Source organism: Euprymna scolopes, chromosome 11, assembly GCF_053919585.1.
Source record: "Euprymna scolopes isolate OS-2025 chromosome 11, ASM5391958v1, whole genome shotgun sequence".
Lineage (NCBI taxonomy): Eukaryota > Metazoa > Mollusca > Cephalopoda > Sepiida > Sepiolidae > Euprymna > Euprymna scolopes.
The window spans coordinates 143,986,295-144,007,335 of record NC_136492.1 but is presented as its reverse complement, the minus strand read 5'-3'; the positions used below and the strand labels follow the sequence as shown (position 1 = coordinate 144,007,335).

At 34.2% G+C, this 21,041-nt stretch overlaps 1 protein-coding gene across 1 annotated transcript in view; it reads left to right on the top strand.

The window, feature by feature from the left end:
- Window positions 1-21,041, top strand: part of LOC145288097 (tetraspanin-7-like) — a 77,431-nt gene that overhangs the window by 48,711 nt on the left and 7,679 nt on the right. The window contains exons 3-6 of the mRNA XM_080136153.1: window positions 4,345-4,419; window positions 5,596-5,697; window positions 11,706-11,858; window positions 17,010-17,093. Coding sequence (XP_079992279.1) covers window positions 4,345-4,419; window positions 5,596-5,697; window positions 11,706-11,858; window positions 17,010-17,093 — 414 coding nt within the window. The remainder of the gene's footprint in view (window positions 1-4,344; window positions 4,420-5,595; window positions 5,698-11,705; window positions 11,859-17,009; window positions 17,094-21,041) is intronic.

Sequence of the window (21,041 nt, the reverse complement as noted above, 5' to 3'; positions counted from 1 at the left end):
CAGCGATTGCAGGTATATTGACACTATGTAAGTGAGTGTCACACAGAAATTTGTCATCAGCATAAAAGCTTGGGAACCGTCGTCACCTGGCAGGTTGTTTATGAAGAGCACAAATAACGTTGGTGTAATAACACTTCCCTGTGGCATTCTTGCTTAGACAGGAAGCTCATCTGACAAACAGCCATCAAGCAGCCATCAAGCAAAGTAGCATACAGCCGATTAGGCAGATAGTTGTAGACCCAAGAGAAGAGTTTTCCTCTGATGCCAAATGAGAATAATTTTTGCTGCAAGACTAAATAAGGGACAGTTCCAAATGCGTTGGGAAGATCTAAAAATGCCAAAATGGTGCATTTCTTAGCCTCACATTAGAGTATGATTTTAGAAAACTGAAATGGATGAACTTATTGACGTAAGGCAACTATTCACAATGTGCTACATGACCTTGTTAAGACAGAAACGATAGCTAAATAACTTTGATCTATCAACTTTTGTGCTTATAAACTGGGACCAAGGGTGGGAGCCTTTCATAGAAAAGGCATGTGAGCAGATACAAACGACAGATTAAACAAATGAGTCAGAGGTGTCAATAATGAATAAGCGCACCGATTGAAGAGAATATTAGGAATATTAGCTGGTTCCATACTCTTGTGTCAAGTTTATTCAGTTTTGCAAAAACAATATCTGGCATGAACCGAATATCGATAAGTCAGGGCACACCTGTCGATGGTATCAAAGCATAGTGTACTGCACTCAAAGGAGTTTTACCTGCATAGTGCCAATTAAGCGCATCGCTTTACCAAATGATGTGCTGGTGGTAACAGAAGCAAAGTTAACCCGTTCTGGTACGTTAGAAATTTCAGTTGAACTCTTAAGGAAATAATTGCATGGTTCGATGATGACACATTAAATATTTCAAGCATTGATGTTAAAATAATATCTAATAAAGACGGACGTCCAGTAAGACTGTCAGGGGATCTTGTCACAGTCTTTACAATTTTAGTCAAACCTAAGTCAGTACAAAAGTCAAATAAGAAACATTATGATCATCTACGTTGGTTGCTAATCGCCAACTATCATATATGCAGTGTTGTGTGGTACACTGTATGAGTATGAGTCAATGGATGATTTGATGTGCAGCAAAATAGCCATGTCAGCTCTTGGTAGTCGATATGCAAAACCAGTCAACAAATTTACTGAATGGGTGGAAATAGTCAGATAACCTCACGATCTTAGCGCTTGAGGGAATCAAAAAATGGCATTGTTTTTAACACGAGGCATTAACATGTCTATCTCTGTAAAATGACATATCCAGGAATATCCACTACACAGACACGATAGAATTTAAGAACATTTCAGCAACAAATAAATACAGAAGGAGGCTAAGCAAAACATCAATTGAGTTCATTGAATTTAATAACCCATGAATATTAGTTGCCATTTTGTGACAATGAATTCCTGTTTTTCTAGTTCCTTAATTTTAGCAAGATTTTGCTCTTTTTCTATTCAATCTATAAACTTTAACTCTCTGTATCCAGTTGTTGAACGGAATATTGTGAAATTTCAAGCATATTGAAAACTTTTGAAACTGGATTTATGGCAAATTTTCACATTAATTGAAGAATGTATCCCTTTTACAACTTTCTTGTTTCCATATATATAAGTGAACGTGTCTGTGTGTGTACATTTCCCTACGCAATAACTCTGTCAATTTTAAGTCTACAGATTCGAAATTTGATATACAGGGTACTGAGATTTGTGAAAATCTTTGTAATCTGTTTTTGGCCAGAAATTTGGCTGTTAAAGAGTCAAAGTTCAATAATTTGACCTTTGAAAACTCTACCAAACTCCTCCGACAATTTTGGGTCAAAACACTTGAAATTTTAGATATAAGTTCCTTGGACATGGATCTAACTTAATAATTTGATTTGAGCCCAAAACAATAAATGTTAAGGGGTCATAATAAGGGTCAAAGTTAAAAAAATTGACCACTTTTTTTTTTTTGTGCTCAATATACACCTCCAAACACCTGGGCAATGCCGGGATGAAGTGCTAGTGTATATATATATATATATATATATATATATATATATATATATATATATATAGGTAAGTCAGTTTACTGTGCAAATATTCCACCAGCTAATGGTAATATTTAAAATTTGTGAATTACCAGACTGCAAGATTTTACCTGCAGCAAAATAACATGAGCTATTTAATTTTTATTTTTAGTCCTATTATTTGAAAGCCTTTATTATAAATTCACCATTTGGCCTTCTAACAGTCTAATAATATAAATATATTTAAAAAAAAGGAGTTTTGTATATTTTCACAGCTAGTAAAAAAAAAAAAATGTCCGTAAAAAAAATATTTTGAAATATATACCGGAATGTATGTCTGAAAATCATAAACCATTTGAATACTTCATAGAAAAAAAAAACACAACATTATCTTTAAAATATTAATGTTGATTATCAAAAAAAAATACGCAAGATTATATTCAAAATATTAATGCTGATATAAAATAAAAAAAATGAAAAAATACAAAAAACAGATGCTTATTCAAGGAAGGTACCACAGAATTGTTTTCTTTTTAATAGTGTTTTTAAGTTAAATTCAAGATTTATGGTATCTTTTGTTCATTAAATTGTTAGGTGAAAGTACAGAAGAGTTACAAAATACCCTCCCCATATTAAGAATAGGTTTTTAAATATTATTTCAGCATGGTACCTTCTCTACATAATATTAAAAAAATATCTGAAATGTTATAAATAAATATTGTTTTAATATTTCTAGAGCACGCCAGCAGATAATAATAAAAAAAATGAAAGAATACTTGTTATAAGTCAGTTTGAATATACATGAATGTTTTATGTATTTTTGGTGTGCGTCACGACACACAAAAATTCTCACGTTATTGGAGCTTGTTACCATTTCTATTGATGCGTACATAAAGTATACTAACAATTCTCTTCAAATTTTAGGACAAAAGAAAATATATTGGCTATTAAATATCGTTTGAACAAAGTTTCTATCTTTACATAGCTTTGTATTACAAAGTTTCAACTTTGAGATGTTTTGACTTTTGACTGGAAAGTTGCCTGTTTTTCATTCAAATTCTGTGGCAAAGACGATTCTTTTCTCTGATTGACTTAAAAAATATGAAATGTCATCATCGATTGGTAGAACTTCTGTATTGTGTGTTTATGTAAACAGACCCCAACTGCATAGTTGTAAAAAGTCACCTACTGCTAACAGGCATACAATGCCAGCATGTTTTGTTAATAGTCAGATTTAAATAGCAATTTCTTAGAATATACAAATCACAAAAAAATATTAAAATAACTTGTTTTTATATATTTTTAAAATACATTTTAAAGAAAAATTTATTGTGAATCCAGCCATAAGTTTTATTTCTAATTACTGATTTAAAGACTATAACCATTAGATTAAGTAGCAGTGTGCACCTTGTTCAGCGTTAAACGGTACGTTTCCTGTTATTACTATTAATAGCATTTTTCTCCAGGCTAATTTTACCATTTTCAGACATGTGAAAATGTTTTCAAATTTGGTGTACACGATATTGTAATTCTTTGCATATACAGATAGCTCCATCTTAAAAACAAAAAAAAGGGGGGGGAACTAATTAATAAGGGTTTTAAGTTGTCTTTAATAAAAAAAATCAAAGTTAAATTTTTAGTGAATGAAATATTAAATTGTTCTATTTTTTATATGATCCAAATCAGTATCTTTTATTGATTCACTATTAAAATCAACATGTGTTATGAATCAAAAATATTCAATATGTTAGCTGTAGAGATGAATCTTATGAGAAGTTAAAGTTGTGTGTCATGTTTGTTTAGGTTGGATTGATCTAATAATTGTTTTCTTTATGATTAATTTTCATATTTATCACAAAATGATATGTTAGTAAATAGTTTTCACTTGTTCAAAGCATCTTTAGACAATTAGCAAAAAATGTCTGCAAATTTTCAACAAATTTTGAACGGTCATAATTTGGTTGCTGATTGAGCTACCAAAATATATTTCTATAATATTGTTTGCAAAAATCGATGTGTCCTCATGAAAAGTTTTTAGATGTAATGAAAATAAAGGTTTGGTTTAGGATAGAATGTTAGTAAAATTTTTGAATTTATATTTTTCATTGAATTTCTACTTATTTTATTAATTTTATGTGAGTATTAAAATCTGTTTAATATCGTAATACTCATTTTCAACATAATTTTTTTTTTTTTTTTTACTAGAGAATCATTTTAGTATTTATTGCAAACATTTATTTTCAGAAAAAAAAACTTTTTTTTTTTTGTGTTTTCTACTTTCTTTTAGTATTCCGTGTTTTTGGTGGTTGTGTTTCTAATTGAACTCAGTTCTGGCATTACTGGATTCGTCTTCAAAACCAAGGTAAGAGATTTCTTTTAATAAATTGCATTTTCCGATAACAGAATCTGCAAATTAGACACATTTTTAAAATAAGTCTGCTTAGTGATATTTTTGAACTAGCAGGAAGGCTGTAGGTTTGAATGAGAAAAACTATGTACACACAACCCATAACTATATATTACCTTTTTAGATTTTATATCTAGATAATAAGAATAAGAAGATAAATTCAATTTTTAGAGGAGGACCCAAAAATCTATCACTAGTTGGATGAGGGGGGGGGTGTAAATCAAGTGGCATTTTACTTATGGAAATTGCTTCTGAAGAACGTGTGCCATAATAGCATTCATAGAAAAGATTGAAACTAGCAACATCATGTTTGCAAGAGAGGATGTAGAGAAGGGTGTAGAGAAGGATGTAGAGAAGGGTGTGGGCAATCAAATTATATGTTTCTACACCGTATCAAGAACGCTCAAATTGAAATAAATGTTGATCAATTTCTTTGAGCCACATTCTGCATTTTCTAAGAATGAAGATTCTTATTGTGCACTTGTACTCGAGTTTATTAATATTTGATAAATATGAAATAGACTTTTCCATTTATTCTTCATAATGTTGTTTTGGAATATACATGATTATAGGGATCGATCTTCAAAATTTTACCAGTATCAAACAGGACTACAAATTTGTATATAATTTATCTTATTTTTACCCTCTTAGTTTATCTCATGTGTACTTAATTTGTAAGACAATTCATGTTGATAAAAACAATTTCCTTTCTTTAGTCTATAAACGTCATAGCTTGCTCACTCTAGTCTTTTGATCATAAACTTTTTATTTGGGGTCTAATCCTTGTGCTGATGAAAAAACTTTATTTTAATAAAAATTTGTATTATCTCAGAAATGATCATACACAAATTGGTTGTTGATGTTTAATTCTTGGAGCCTACGTAAATGATTTTTTCATAAATCATATTACCTCATCACACATGTATATATGTGTGTGCGTATATATATATATATATATATATATATATATATATATAAAATATTACATATATAGTATTCCTAATTCCTATATGTTTTTGTGTGTTTATTGTTAATGCTAAATAATACAATATTAAAATTCGAACTATACTTTCCCTTTAACAATTAAAACACGAGTTATATTTTTTTCCTTTTTATAAATTTCTTTTTTAGTTGGAAAATGGATTTCAAGATGGTCTGCACAATGCCCTTAAACACTACGGCGATAAAGAATATGCAACGACAAATAATGCAATCGAAGGTTTACAGAAAAACGTAAGAAACTTTTTTTCATTTCATTTACAAAAAAAACAAACTGTTTTTCATGATTTTATTTACAAAGTTATTAACAGTGATTCATTTTTCTTTTGAATATATGTTGAAAATTTTATTTATTCGAATTTTATAATTTTCCTTTTTTTCAAGGAAAGCAACTATAGTTTAAGTTGGTGATAGGAAAAAAAATCATGTTGAAACTGAATTCCTGTTTGATTTGAGAAAAAAGATCCAAAAATAACCGCTTCAAGACCTTAAGTGAATGAAAAACTATAATCATTGCACCCGCCCTTGCTTCTGAAAAAGCTATAATTAAACATTTTTTAAAATGTCAGAATGTGTGACTAAACATGTGTTGAGAAACCTTCATTTTGATAGAAAATTAATATCGAACACTATTGTACAACTGTAGTCTTTTCTCTAAGCAAATTTGTTAAAGTGAAATGTTTCAGTCGAATAAAAACCTAAAGAATCTGCAATACGAAGATATGAAGACAATTCATGTTGATAATAACAAGTCTGAAAAGATTTAATTATTTTTTCAGACTTGTTTTTATCGACATGAATTGTCTTCATAGTATGGAAGGGAGGGGAGAAATTTGGAATTAACCTGGACCATTTATTCTGCCCAGTTAATGTAAGATTGATATTTCCCATAAATTCAGTAGATTCTTCCTTTTCTTAAACACATTAAAACAAGAGAGTATTAGGTGATTGAAAAGGAGAGGGTTTGGGAGATGGAGGGGAAAACAGGAAGAAGATTGATACAAGTTTAAATAAGATGTTATACACACATTTTAACTTTTTTTTATCAACCATCGCAATGTCTGATAGCTCTACTAATTCACATTAAAAGGAATATTTTCTTTTTAATAAATGTTTTACCACATTTGGTAGATATATATATATATATATATATATATATAAGCAAAAGTACCCGTCGTTGAGTGGGTTCAAAAACAGCCTGCAGAAAATAGACTCTGATTTATGAAAGTATGATAGGTTATGAAAAGGAAAGGTTGTAAAGAGATAGCTTCGAATTTGGGGGTATCAAAACCAAAGCAAAATATGATGAAAGTAAAAATAAAATAGATAAACCCCATAATTTATTATACCATACCTGTTCACACTGAAACACTTATCACAATATTCTGTGGATCTATATTAAAAAAACCTTGTTAACTTTGTGACATATTTCCATTCTATAGAGGTCAGGTGCGAACGAACACCCCATAATTTTATTATACCATATTTCTTCAAACTGAAACCTAATTATCAAAGTATACTTACGCAGATAGATATGAAAAATCTTTTTTAAAGTTTGTGCCTATTTCCATTCTATGGAGGCCAGGCGCGAACGCAGACCCCACAATTTTATTATACCATCCCTATTTAAGTTAAAACATACTTATCAAAGTATTCTTATGTACATCTATATCAAAACACACTTGTAAACGTTTTTTTAAATTTAAATATTTTTTATTTTCATACTTTGTGGACCAGGCGCAAACACAGACCCCACAATTTTAATGAACCACCGTTCTGCAGGATCAAACATACCCATTCCTGTATCTCGATACATCATCTTCTATCATATGTAATCAGTTTTTTAAAATAGTCAACCATATAGGAGCCTATTCGTGACCAGACAGACACACACACATTCAGCTTTATATTATAGATGACTAAATTGATCTCTGATCACAGATCAATTTGGTTTCCCCAAACCGCATCAATATTTTGTTTTGCTCCTAATGTACCAACTGCTAGATGTTGCATCCCTATGTTACCTAGCATCTTTTCTCCTCTTCTGATGAGAAGCATTAGGCTTTGAAATACCATGATATAAAAAGTACCCACTTATCCTACACCCCTAATTGATGTATAACCTTATTGAATAAATGAATAAATCTATATAGTTTGATATCGTCGTTTTCTTTTTAATATATCTACTTTGTCTGTACGAGTTCATTCCCTATGGACTCCTAAATGATTTTTATGAAATTTCACACAAAGGTACTTTATGTGCCTGGCAGTATTCTTCAATAGATTTTTCTTCGATAATTATCAAAATCGAAATAATCCAATGAAATAAGGAACAGGTGTTATGGATTTCGTTTTTCGAACTCACTTCCTCATCTTCTGTGTTTTTTTTTTCACTACGTTTCGACCGTATCATCCTTCGGCCTTCTTCAGGTGTGCCTCGAACTCAGGAACTACTTATTTTTGAATTTCGAACCCAACCCTTTATTGTTACAAGGGAGACAGAAAAGTCGGGTATAGCCTACCATTCAGGCCGTCCCTGCTGCTACAGCTTAATGCTGTTGCGTCTATCGCTGTCGCTGCCATTGTGTTGTCACTGCCACTACTTTTGCTCAGGATTGAACTCAGCACCTTGAAGACTTGCAATGTCTGTTCCAACGTCTTAGTCGCCTCGGCCATGTGTCACTAGGACGATAATGTATCAATTTTTGGGGCTGTTAAATCTAAGTTGTTATTCTAGGTTCTCTCTTATGATTAGAGGTTCCCAAATTGTGTTCAGTTCTATACTCCGTTTGCTCAGGAGGTTATGTCCTATCATGTGTGTTGTTTCTTTGAGTTTTCGCACTTTCCAGTGGGGCTCACTGTTTATTATTTTAACTTTATCCCAGAGAGGGCGATGGTCATCCTTTTTCTTCCATACATGGTAGGCTATACCTGGCTTTTCCATCTCCCCTCTAGTCACTGCTTTTCGATGTTTCTCCACCCTTTATGGATTCAGGCAAGCCCGTTCAACAGCAGATATCTTAACTGTAGTTTCTGAACGTATATACCGTTCATTGGATAAAACAGGGGAGGGTAGAGCGGTAGCCCTTGATATATCTAAGGCTTTTGACAGGGTGTGGCACGATGGTCTTCTAAGGAAAATTAGATCATATGGAATCACTGGAAGAATTCATAATGTAATTAAATCCTTCTTAAGTAATAGAAAAATCAAAGTTGTCCTTGACGGACATACATCCAAACAATATGACATAAATGCGGGAGTACCTCAGGGGTCTATCCTTGGACCTCTATTATTCCTGATATTCATAAACGACCTCCCTGATAATATTGTTTCGGAGATGGGTATATTTGCCGATGACACCACTCTCTATAACAGATATGAGGGGAAAACAAATGAACACATATCCAAGGCAATGGCAGAAACACTAGAGGACGACCTCCAATCCGTAGTGGAATGGGGACAAAAATGGTTGGTCACATTCAATGCTGCTAAGACTAAGCTTGTTTCCTTCAATAACTACAAGAAACCTTCTCTACCACCAATAGCAATGGCCAAGAACACATTGCCTGAAAGTACTTCTTTTAAACTCCTCGGCCTAACGTTTACAGGGAATATGAACTGGAATAGATACATTGAGAGCATTGCCAAGGCTGCTGCAAGGAAGGTTGGCTCCCTCTACCGTGCTAGAAAACTACTTACGCCTGCCAGCATCCTATACCTCTATAAGGCAACCATTCGCCCATGTATGGAGTACTGTTGTCACATCTGGGCTGGTGCATCTGCTGCTTGTCTCTCGCTCCTGGACAGGGTTCAAAAAAGAGTCGCCAACCTGATAGGTCCTGAACTGTCATCTAGGCTTCAACCTCTGTCCCATCGACGAGATGTTGCATCCCTCTGCCTGTTCTACAAATACTTTAATGGTGAATGCTCTGACGAACTGCAAACACTTGTACCTCCCCGACGTAACTGCCCCCGACAAACCCGACAAGCTACTAAGTCTCATCCCTTTACAGTAGAGATCCCTAGGTGCAAGAAAGCCTTTTACTCCAATAGTTTCTTCCCCAGAACTGCGGGTCTTTGGAACTCCCTTCCGGGATTCTGCTTTCCCAACTGCAATGATATGCAGAAGTTTAAGTGTAATGTTAACAAACATCTTTCTACTCTTCTCCCCTCATAATGACCCCGCTAATTAATTCCCTAATAGTAGCCCCCTGCTTCAAAGTTGCAATGTGCCTTGTTTGGGGTGAAAATTGAATAAAAAAAAAAGAAAAAAAAAGAGGGCGGCATGTTTCACCCTTGTAAACCTTACTGCAGCTGGATGGGATGGAATATATGCAGTTCTTGGTCTGGTTCTCCTCCATTCGTGGCTTTATTTTGACTGTGTGTCTTAGAGTTGACTCACTTTTAAATACTGCCCTGATGTTGTAGCAAAAGCAGTGACAACACAATGACAGCGACAGCGATAGACGCAGCAGCAACAGCATAAAGCGGTAGCAGCAGGGACGGCCTGAATGGAACGAGAACATGGTACCCCTGTAACAATAAAGGGTTGGGTTCAAAATTTAAAAAAAAAAAAAAGACAGTTCCCGAGTTCGAGATACACCTGAAAAAGGCTGAAGGATGATACGGCCGAAATGTAGTGAAACACCGAAGATGAGGAAGTGAGTCTGAAAAACGAAATCCATAATGAAATCACCTCATCCCAAAGCTATAGACAATTAAGGAACAGGTGATTTTGACTAAAGTAAACACCTTAAGTAGCGTAGCATCACAAGTGCATTTGAGAAGTTTTATTACTACACAAGCTGAAAGGCCTGACATAAAATCAACAGTAAATTCTTTGATATGACTGGGGTGCATTAGAAATGAATGTTTCCGTTTAAAGCACGATTGAACCATGATACTTGACATTATCATTTTAAATTTAAATTAAATCTATTATCACTACACAAACAGTAAGGCCAGGCATATAAAATCAGCAGTAGGTTCTTTTATATAACGGGTGTGTTTGAAATGAGTGTTTCTGTTTAGAGAACAAGTGAACCATGATACTTGATTTTTGCATTTTAAACTTTAATTTAAGTCATTATATATAAAAAATGATTTTATAAAATCAACTGATTTTCTACAATGTATTGTGGGCTAAGCCACTGCTGGGAGGCATAGAAAGCTTCTCCTGGTGCACTCCAGTGAGTCCCTAAGAGCAAGCAATTGATCTGATTGAAAAATAGGCAATTTCACCAATTTCAATGACAATAAAAAAATATGCGAGTATGAAACGTGCATTGATCATCATTCAATCTCTGGCAACATCGGATCTCCCTGTGTGTGGGTATATATATATATATATATATATATATATATATTTTTAGTAGAAATGGTAATTAATAAAAACCTGAAGAAAGTGCTCAATACTATTGTAGAGCAAATGTGCGTTTTTATTACCATATTTTTCTGTTAAGTTACATTATTGTTTTGGCTACACGACCATTTTTTTTGCTGTCATGTAGCTTCCTCAGACTTTTACAGAAAAAAGTCTGAGGAAGCTACATGACAGCAAAAAAACGGTTGTGTAGCCGAAACAATAATGTAACTTAACAGAAAAATATGGTAATAAAAAATAAAATGTGTGTGTATGTATGTGTGTGTGTATATATAGGCGAAAGGGCGAATGAACTCTTTTTCTGGGTCAACGGCCAACTAGCACAGTGTATATTTGTGTGTGTGTGTATTGGGGTGGAGAGGGCTCCCGTAAGCCGTGGTGAAGGCAACCTTTCTAGGAGAAGCAAATCTCTGATTTAAAAAACAAAGCGGGAGACCAGTACCCGCATTAAGCTGGTCTGCAGTTTAACTTGTTGCTGGCTATCTTGCTCTTGCTTGTTGCTGGATCTCAACATTTTGAACCGAGAGAGAGACTTAGCTGTCGTACAAAGCTAAGACTTTGTAACATCATCTTTGTATAGATACTCCCTCAGGCATTTGGGCTCATGGATTTTAAATGTCTGAGGGAGTGGCACTCGTCTGACAAGACGTTGCAATCATCATATATATATATATATATATATATATATATATATATGAGAGCAATTACAAATAAACCCTATAAGTATAAGCTTTTTGTGTTTTTTATTGATTTCATTTGTTTTCCCATCTGATCTTGATATGGTTGAACAATTTTTTTTATGACATTTTTTATCGTTTATGAAGATTTATATTTGAATATCTGTTTTGTATTTTTCAGCTGGATTGCTGTGGGATCTCTAGTTACAAAGATTGGCTGAAAACACCATGGGGGAGGGAACACCCGGGGCGAGTGCCGCCAAGTTGTTGTAAAGTAGAAGACAAATGTGACAACCAAATTCATACGGATAATTCGACTGAGATTTTTGAACAAGTAAGATTAATCATTTTAATATTTTTCATTTTCTTGCTAAAAAACTTATTGATATTGTAGAGTAAAACTTTTTTGAATTTAAAGTAAAAGCAATGGTATCTACTTGATTTTCATGTCACAATGATGAACATATCCAAAAGTTATGAAAAACGATAATGTAGAAAATTAATAAGGAAAATAATTTTTGAAGACAATTAGCAAACATTCAGTTTTGCAATTAGAATAGGTCAAATCATAGCAAGGGAGGTAATAATTTTCTGAAATCTTTTTTCACTAATTGTCTTCGAAAACTTTTCGTTAATAATTGAGTTTCTATTTTATCGTTTATCGTAATATAAATAATAGTGCTTTTATGTTTATTACTGTGACTTAAGAATCGAGTAGATAGCATTGGTTTTATTTGAAATTCAATATTTTGAATTTTGCTATAATACCGAAGCAGCACCAAAGAAACACCTCTAATTATCAACTAGATTTTTGTTTTGAAGTCTTGCCAAATTGCCATAAATTACCAGTGTGGGGAGAAATACTAAAACGTGCCCCATATTAAGAAATGAAATTATTTTAAACACCTTAGTCAGTCTTTATTCTTCTATCTAGTAAAGTAGTTAAACCTAAAGATTCTAAACATTTTTTTTAATTGAGATCCTTTTTCTTTGTAAACCTAATTTTAATATTTTAACCCAAAAGCCATCTCATCTAGCTCCTGGTGTCCAGGATTTTCTTAATTATCCAAAAAAAAATTGGAAAGTATTGTTTGCATTCTATCGTTTTGAATTATAAGTTGAATCATATTTTCATATCACTCAATGTTATTTTTCCTCTGTTTTTTCAGTTATTTTATTTGGGGATGTGAAACCTCCACATTTTAGCTGAATTCAGAAAAAGCATATATTTTTGTTTTATGCAAAAACTGATTTATACTGCTTTCTACAAAGAAAAGGCTTCATTTTATTTTTCCCCCATCATTTCGTTAATTTTATTTCTTTCTCACACTTTCCTTTCTTCCTCTTCCTGTCTCGGGTTGATCTTTTTTTTTTTTTTCTCCCACAATACTTCAATTCATGATGCAAGTAGGGGTGTGTGTAAAAGATTTTTGTTTCATCAATTAATTTCTTCAAACTAAACGTTAAGCATTTATACAGAACACTTGGAGGGGGGGCCCTCTTGATGCCATATTAGTGTGTAATTGTTATGGCTTTACCTTATGTGCTACAAAAAAAAAAATTTTTTTATTTCTTTTTCTCTCTTACTTTCCCTCTCTGTCCTGCTCTAAGCAAGTCTGTCTATCAAGTTCACAAATCCCAAAACTCCATGATAAGTTTCAAGAAAAAATACATGATTAAACCCAGATCTTCAACTTCCAACGTAGACTCTCCCCCCCCCTACCGTGTCTCCTTCTCCAACATCAGGGTTCTACGTTCTAACCTTCCAGAGGTTGAAACCCAATTACAGGAGACTAAACCAGACCTATTATTTTTAAGCAAAACTGGCATTGAACAGCCTATATCCCTAGAAGAGTTCGCAATTAAAGGATACTCTAACTTAACTTCCAAATCTGACCCCAAGATCGCCATGGGCATGGAATATGTGCCTACATCAAAGATGGCTTTCCATGTGGTAGGAACATCTCCAGAGAAGATCCTAATTTACCCTACATGTGCTTCCGAGTTGCACTTGCTCACACTACTGCATATATATTTACTCTCTATCGCTCCCATAACAGCGGAGTTACTATCTTTAAAAGTATATCTGAGAAAATTGACCACATCCTATCTGCTTATCCTTCAGCTAACATTCACGTATGTGGAGACTTCAATGTTCACAATGTGGAATGGTTAACCCACTCAAACAAGACTGATGAGGGGAGGTTCTGTCATGATTTCTCCATTGCTTATGACCTCACTCAGATTGTTCACGAACCCACCCGTGTGCCCGACACTGACGGGCAGTATGCGAGTCTCCTTGACCTTTTTCTCACAATTTGCTCTGAACTATGTTCAGTTTCCGTTCTGTCTCCTCTTGGATCTTCCGACCACTCAGTTGTATCAATTAAGATAAAAATGAAATGTAATAAGTCCTCAGATGTACCTCTCCATCATACAGTATATTGATAGTCTATGGCTGACTGGGATATCTTCCGTACATTTATATAAGATCTACCTCTGGCTTTAATGTTTAAAAAGGATGTGTCCTGTATAGTATCAGACCTGACGGAATGGTTAATTGTAGGTATAGACCATTTCATACCTTCGAAAAAATTCCAGCAAAAACCTAACAGCCAGCCATGGTTCTCTCGAGAATGTGCTGCTGCCATTGCGCACAGAAATCACTTTTTCCATTGCGTCCAACGTAATAGATGTATTGAGACTAAAGCCGCTTTCAGGACTGCCAGCAACCATTGTAAGAAAGTAAGGCCAGTACAGGCCAATAAGTTTCCTGTGCGACATGAGTTGCTGGAATCTGTGTTAAATAGAGAAGTAATCCTCCATTTCAGCAAAAATAACCTTTGTGACACACAATATGGTTTCTGTTCTGCTAGATCTAGCGAATCCCTCGACGGAGGCTACCTTTCTAGGGCAATTGCTCAACATATCAAAGGCCTTTGATAGGGTATGGCATAAAGGTTTACTTCACAAGATCTCCAGCTATGGTATAGCTAGAAATGTCTCAATTATTAAATCATTTCTCTCTGATAGGTTCATAAGAGTAGTAGTTGATGGGCAAAAATCAGAAGCTCACAGTATTAATGCTGGAGTCCCTCAGGGGTTCATCCTGGACCCAACTCTTTTCCTGATCTACATTAATGATCTTCCAAATCACATCCTTACATCATTCGTAGACATCTATGCTGATGACACTACCATCTATGGTAGCACATCTAAGGCCGTAAATGACCAAGTCCTCTCTGATTCTCTTTCCTCTGATCTTGAGCATGTGGTACAATGGGGCAAAGGAGTGGCTGGTTACTTTTAATGCATCTAAAACCAAGCTTCTATCTTTACATCATCAACGTTCTGCTCCCCATCTGGCATCAATTGAAATGAATGGCTCTCGTCTTGGGAAGGCCTCATGTTTTGACAAGCTTCTGGGCTTGACCTTTACTTTTGATCTGAAATGGAACACATACATCAAATCTGTTGCCAAGGCCACTGGAAAAATGGTGGGATCCTTCTATTGATCCAGTAGATATCTACTTACTGATGCAATTCTCTATCTATATAAGAGTCAGGTACGTCCAAGGATGGAGTACTGTTGCCACGTCTGGGCAAGAGCTGCTAGAAAGGACTTACCCTGCCTTGACAGAGTTCAAAATAGACTTTGTAGCCTCGTACATGTCCTTTTCTCTTCTCTGCAACCTCTATCTCACAGAGGAGATGCTGCGAGTTTGTCTCTGCTTTATCGTTATTTTCATGGCAAGTGCTCGACTGTGCTTCAATCTCTGGGCCCCCCTCACCAAACTTTCACAAAAAACACTTGTCTAGCTGAAAACACTATCAATAATTCCCCCCATTCTTTATCTGTGCCTAAACCTAAACATAGATTCCATGAACAAAGCTTCTTTCTTAGAAGTGCGCACCTCTGGAACTGTCTTCCATTTTCCTGCTTTCCAGCTGACTACAATCTGATTGTCTTCAAGTCCAACGTAAACAAGTTCTTTATGAGCTGTTCCACTTAAGTTAGCAAATTTACCGAATTTCCATTACTAGCGATTACTATATTGTCCAATTGACTGCTGTACACTCTTAACCCTTATCCTTGAGTGGTCTCTGGATAAGTGGTGTGATGCCTATGTAAAAAAAAACTTGGTTCTTATTTTTTTTAAATATAAGATATTCGTTTATATTTTTTAATATAAGATAATATTGATTTATTTATTGTGGACTATTATCCTCATCTTTCTTTTCGGCCAACTATTCCCCTGGCCTTTGTCAGGTGGTAACCGCGACGGGATAACGTGAAACAACAACTAAAGAAAGATGGGGATAATAGTCCGCAATAAATAAATTAATAAATAAAACTCATCTCGATAATGAATTCCAATTAAATAATATATAAGATAATATTGGTTCATTTTTTTTAAATATAAGATATCGGTTCATATATTTTTGTAAATATAAGATGATATCGGTTCATATTTCTTTTAGCCACATTATTTGTGTTTACAAGTTTGGTTTGTTCAATTTTCCATTCTGAAGTTTACCCCCCCCCCCATTTTTTTTGTTTCCATCATTCTCATACTCCATCATCAGAGTTATACTGTCACTGGCCAAAAAGTATCTTGTTTATTTCTTATTCTCCCTTTTTTATTTCTTCTTTTGTATTCTTTTGTCTCGTCTGTCATAGTCCAGAGACAGAGTGAGATTTGCTGTTCTCTCCCTCGGCCTCTCGTGCCCCAAAAGATCTTGTCTCTTCCTTTTATTCTTTTTCCTCGCTGCCCATGTCTTCATGCATGCGTACCTCTCTTTCCATTTTAAACATCTGTTCGCCCTCTCCTCTCTTTACAGATTCTCTTTTTCATTTTTTTTACATTTTCTTTCACAGCAACAAGTAAATCACAAACAAAAACAAGATATATTTTCCATTTGCTTAAAAATTAAACTTTTTTTTTCTTCTAAAAATACATAATTTAGTTCTGCAATTATGTAATATGAATTAAAAAAAAAAAATTTCCATGGCATTTTAGCATTATAGAATAGTTAACCAACTTTTTTGTTTTGCTTACAAGGCTTCAAGGGACATAATCCATCCTGTCTTAATTTTTAAGTTAAAATAGATTCTATTTATTATGATTGGTTTAAAAAAAATTTTTTTTATTTCAAAACTAACTTATATTCAAAAATTTATTTTAACTGTTGAGAATTATTAAATATATTGTCTCCTTGATTTACATGTTTTGACTTTTAGAAAATAGCAAACTTCCCAAGACAAAACTGGTAATTTCCTAACTAATGTATTTTACACTAAATAAACAACATGTTAAGTATTGCTTTTTGTTAAGTATTGCATTTTACTCCAGAAAATTACATAATTCATCATTTAATGTTTTTGAGATATATATATGATGCCATAATTAAAAAAAAAAAAAATGACATTAAGAAATATTTAAGTTAAATATGAGATTAAATATTGGTTTATTTTTTTTTCCAGGGTTGTTATCGGAAGGTTGTGGACTTCATGGATGGTAACCTTGGACTTATTGGAGGTGTGGCATTGGGAATCTCCTTTTTCCAGGTATGATCTATAAAGAAAAGAATTAAAAAATTTTTATTACTAATTCTAATAAAATCAGATTATCATCTGTCGAAGATGAAAGAAATTGTTTAGAATCAAGGAATGAAACTTTTTCTGGAAACTTTGAAGAAAGTTTGCTGGTTGGTGAGAAAACTTTTACGGTTATATCTATTTATGCATCATTATGTGGCTTGATTGAAGAAAGATGAGTTTTATGACCGGCTTATTGCAGCAACTTGTAAGGTTGATGAGGCAGAGGATTTGAATAGTCATATTGGAAAGATCCCTGATCATTTTGAGGGTTTGTATGAAGGAAATGAATATGGTGATAAAAATACAAAAAGACTTGTCATGCAATGGACATATTCATTGCTAATATTTTTTTTAAGCAAAAAGTATCTTATTGCATTTTAACCTGATACGGCAAAAACTATAGATTATCTTTCGGTTAGGAAATAGGGCAGAAAACTTTTGAGTGGTGTGAAAATAATTGACCTCATGACAGAAGCGTGACACAGCACAAACTGATTATTTGCAATTTGATGCTGAAGAAAATTAATGAGGTAAAAACTTATTCCTAGGAGAAAGGTGTCGGAGGGTTGGATGAAGAATATGTGAGTTTTGAAAATCGATTGAAGTGTTCAACTACTAGAGTCATTACAAGAAGAATGGAAGATGCTGAAGGTGGACAGAAGGGCCTTCAAAGCATAGGGTAAGCATGTAGTTGGAATGAAATTAAGAAATGTATCAAAGAAAAAAAAAAGAGAAGCATATGAGTCGGTGGATAAAAGGTTAAGCGAATGAGGATATGTATGTGGAGGCAAAAGGAAAAAATAAGAGCAAGATGCAGTACTGAGCTAGTTTTCCAGATTACGAAAGAATAAGCAAAAGAATGATGTATTCAGGATAATTAATGACAAAGATAAATATTGTTGGAGAGAAATTCATTCAAAATAACAAAGCGCTCGCAAAGAACTTAACAGGATATGAGATTCTTTAACATTTGTTTTATATGAACCATAAATAAGAACAAATCTCCTTTTATTATTTGGTTTTAAACCAATTAAATGCAGAAATGTATATGAAAGAATTCATAAAATATTTAATTAAAAAATCTGAAAGCATTTAACATTTTTATTTTATATGAACCATAAATATATCTTTGAAAGTTTTCTGTTGTACTTAATGATTAAAAATTGGATATAATTTTAGCTGCTTTGAGTCAATCAATTATAAATCACCTCAATTATATTGAGATTGATGCTGAGTATTGAATACTGTTGGATTTTTTTCTGTCTCAGAAAGTAACAAATATTCTGAAAAACTAACGGTTACACACTCCTTAATTGCAGCTTTTCTGATTCAGCATGACTTTAATCTTGTAGAAAAAATAAATCTAAAACAGATGACAAACAGAAATATGAATATTGTTCGAAAGAAATTCATTCAGAATAACAATGGAGTGTTTGCAAGAAATGAACAGGCTCAGAGAGATTCTTGAAAATATCAATATGAAAAAATGTTGAATACTGAGTTTCCATGGAATCGTGTTAATTTCGAAGTTACAGAAGATGTATCTTGTACAGCTATAAGAATAGAGAGAAATGGTATATGAACTTGTGAGTAAGATGGAGACGAGTAAGATGAGGAAAAGTTGAAGGCTGCGCATGAAACCAACATTGAGATGATCACAAACTAGACAAATAACATCATAAGAGGATTTCTTGAAAGATGCTGCAGTATGAAGCTGCCAAATAACGATTGGTATCACTATCAGGATGATGCAAAATTAACATGTGCTGGAATTTGGCTTGAAATAAAGTTTTTTGAATTCTATGATGATGATGAAACGTACAAGATGACAAGATGAGACAATTAGCAAAAATAAATATCAACACAAAACAGTAATTAAAAATGAACATATTTAATGGCACAACTCAAACATAAATTTTTAACTATAATTTCTCTCCTCTTGCTAGGGACATATCCCTTTTGTGTTCGTTTTTATTTTTTTTATCTCTCTGATCACATCATCATGATTCCAACTACACTTCCTGAAAGTCCAGACTCTATTTGAATCATTTTTCTTTTCAGCATTTGTGCATTACTGTTAAGGGAGAACTCGTTATTTTTTTTTTTTTTGCGTACCCCTGATCTGAGGCCAATTATTTGAATTACATTTAACTGAACTGTTCAATAGACTCAGAACTGGATGTTTAATGATTTCAGCGTTTCCCACCTCGATCAACAGCCAGTCTCAAGTGCTGTATAAAAGTTCAACGGCCGCGTCTCCTGCACTTGCTGAGTTAAGACCTGTTAGTATCAAAACAAAATAAATAAGAAAACACTAAATGAAAAAAATATAAGTAAATTAATACACTAAAAATAAATGAGTAAAAAACTTATAATTATGTATATAAAACAAATAATTAAAAATAAATTTTTTATTTTTATTTTTTTTTCATTACATTTTCACCCCAAACAAGGCACTATGGGTACTATGTTGGGATTTGGGCAGCAAGATGTCAGTTCACGTTACACTTGAACTTCTGCATGTCAGTACAGTTGGGGAAGCAGGGACCTGGAATGGAATTCCAGAGTCTAGCGGTTCTGGGGAAGAAACTACTAGAGTAAAAAGATCTTTTACATCTAGGGATCTCTACTGTGTGGGGGTGGGATTTAGCTGTCTGTCGGGTTTGTCAAGGGTGTCTACGTCGTGGGGGCACAAGTGTCTGCAGTTCACCAGAGCATTCGCCATTAAAATACTTGTAGAACAGGCAGCGGGATGCAACATTTCGTCGATGGGACCGGGCTGAAGCTTAGATGCCAGTTCAGGACCTATCAGATTGGTGACTCTCTTTTGAATCTTGTATAAGAGCGAGAGACTAGTAGCAGATGCACCAGCCCAAATGTGACAGCAATACTCTATACATGGGCGAATGGTGACCTTATAGAGGTACAGGATACTTTCGGTAGAGAGAGCCTACCTTCTTCGCAGCGGCCCTGGCAATGCTTTCAATGTAATTGTTCCAACTAATGTTTCCTGTGACCGTTAGGCCAAGCAGTTTGAAAGATTTACTCTCAGATAAAGAGTCACTGGCCATTGCTATTGGTGGCAGAGGTTTCTTGTAATTATTGAAGGAAACCAGTTTAGTCTTGGCAGCATTGAATGTGACCATCCATTTTTGCCCCCATTCCACTACAGATTGGAGGTCATCCTCTAGTGTTTTTGCCATTTCTTTAGATATGTGTTCATTTGTTTTCTTGTCGTGTTTGTTATAGAGCGTGGTGTCATCAGCATATATACCCATCTCAGAGGCAATTTTGTCGGGGAGGTAATTAATAAATATTAGGAACAATAGAGGTCCAAGGATAGACCCTGAGGCACTCCCGCACCGTCGAGGACAACCTGGATTTTTCTCTTATCTAAGAAGGATTTAATTATGTTAAGTATTCTACCAGTGATACCTTATGATTTAATTTTCCTGAGGAGACCCTCATGCCATATCCTGTCAAAAGCAATAGATATGTCTTGAGCTACTGCTCTACCCTCCCCCGGTTTGTCCTCCCCCGCTTTGTCCAGTGAATGGTATATGCGTTCAGAGATTACAGTGAGGATGTTTGCTGTGGAACGGGCTTGTCTAAATCCATATTGTTTGTCAGTCAGAAGTTTAGCATCTATAAGGTGATGGACTAGAGCACGGTTAATTAAGGTCTCAAATATTTTGGCGAAAAGTGGGAGGAGGCTAATTGGGCGATAATTTGATGGGTCAGTTCTTTCACCAGAATTCTTGAATACTGTTACCACAGAAGCAGTTTTCCAACAGCCCGGAAAGCATGATTCATTAAGGCATTTGTTGTTGAGTTTGGGGAGAACTCGAGCTACTTCGGCTGAGCACTTTTTTAAAAGCACAGCTGGGATGAGGTCGGGTCCACATGCTTTTGAAT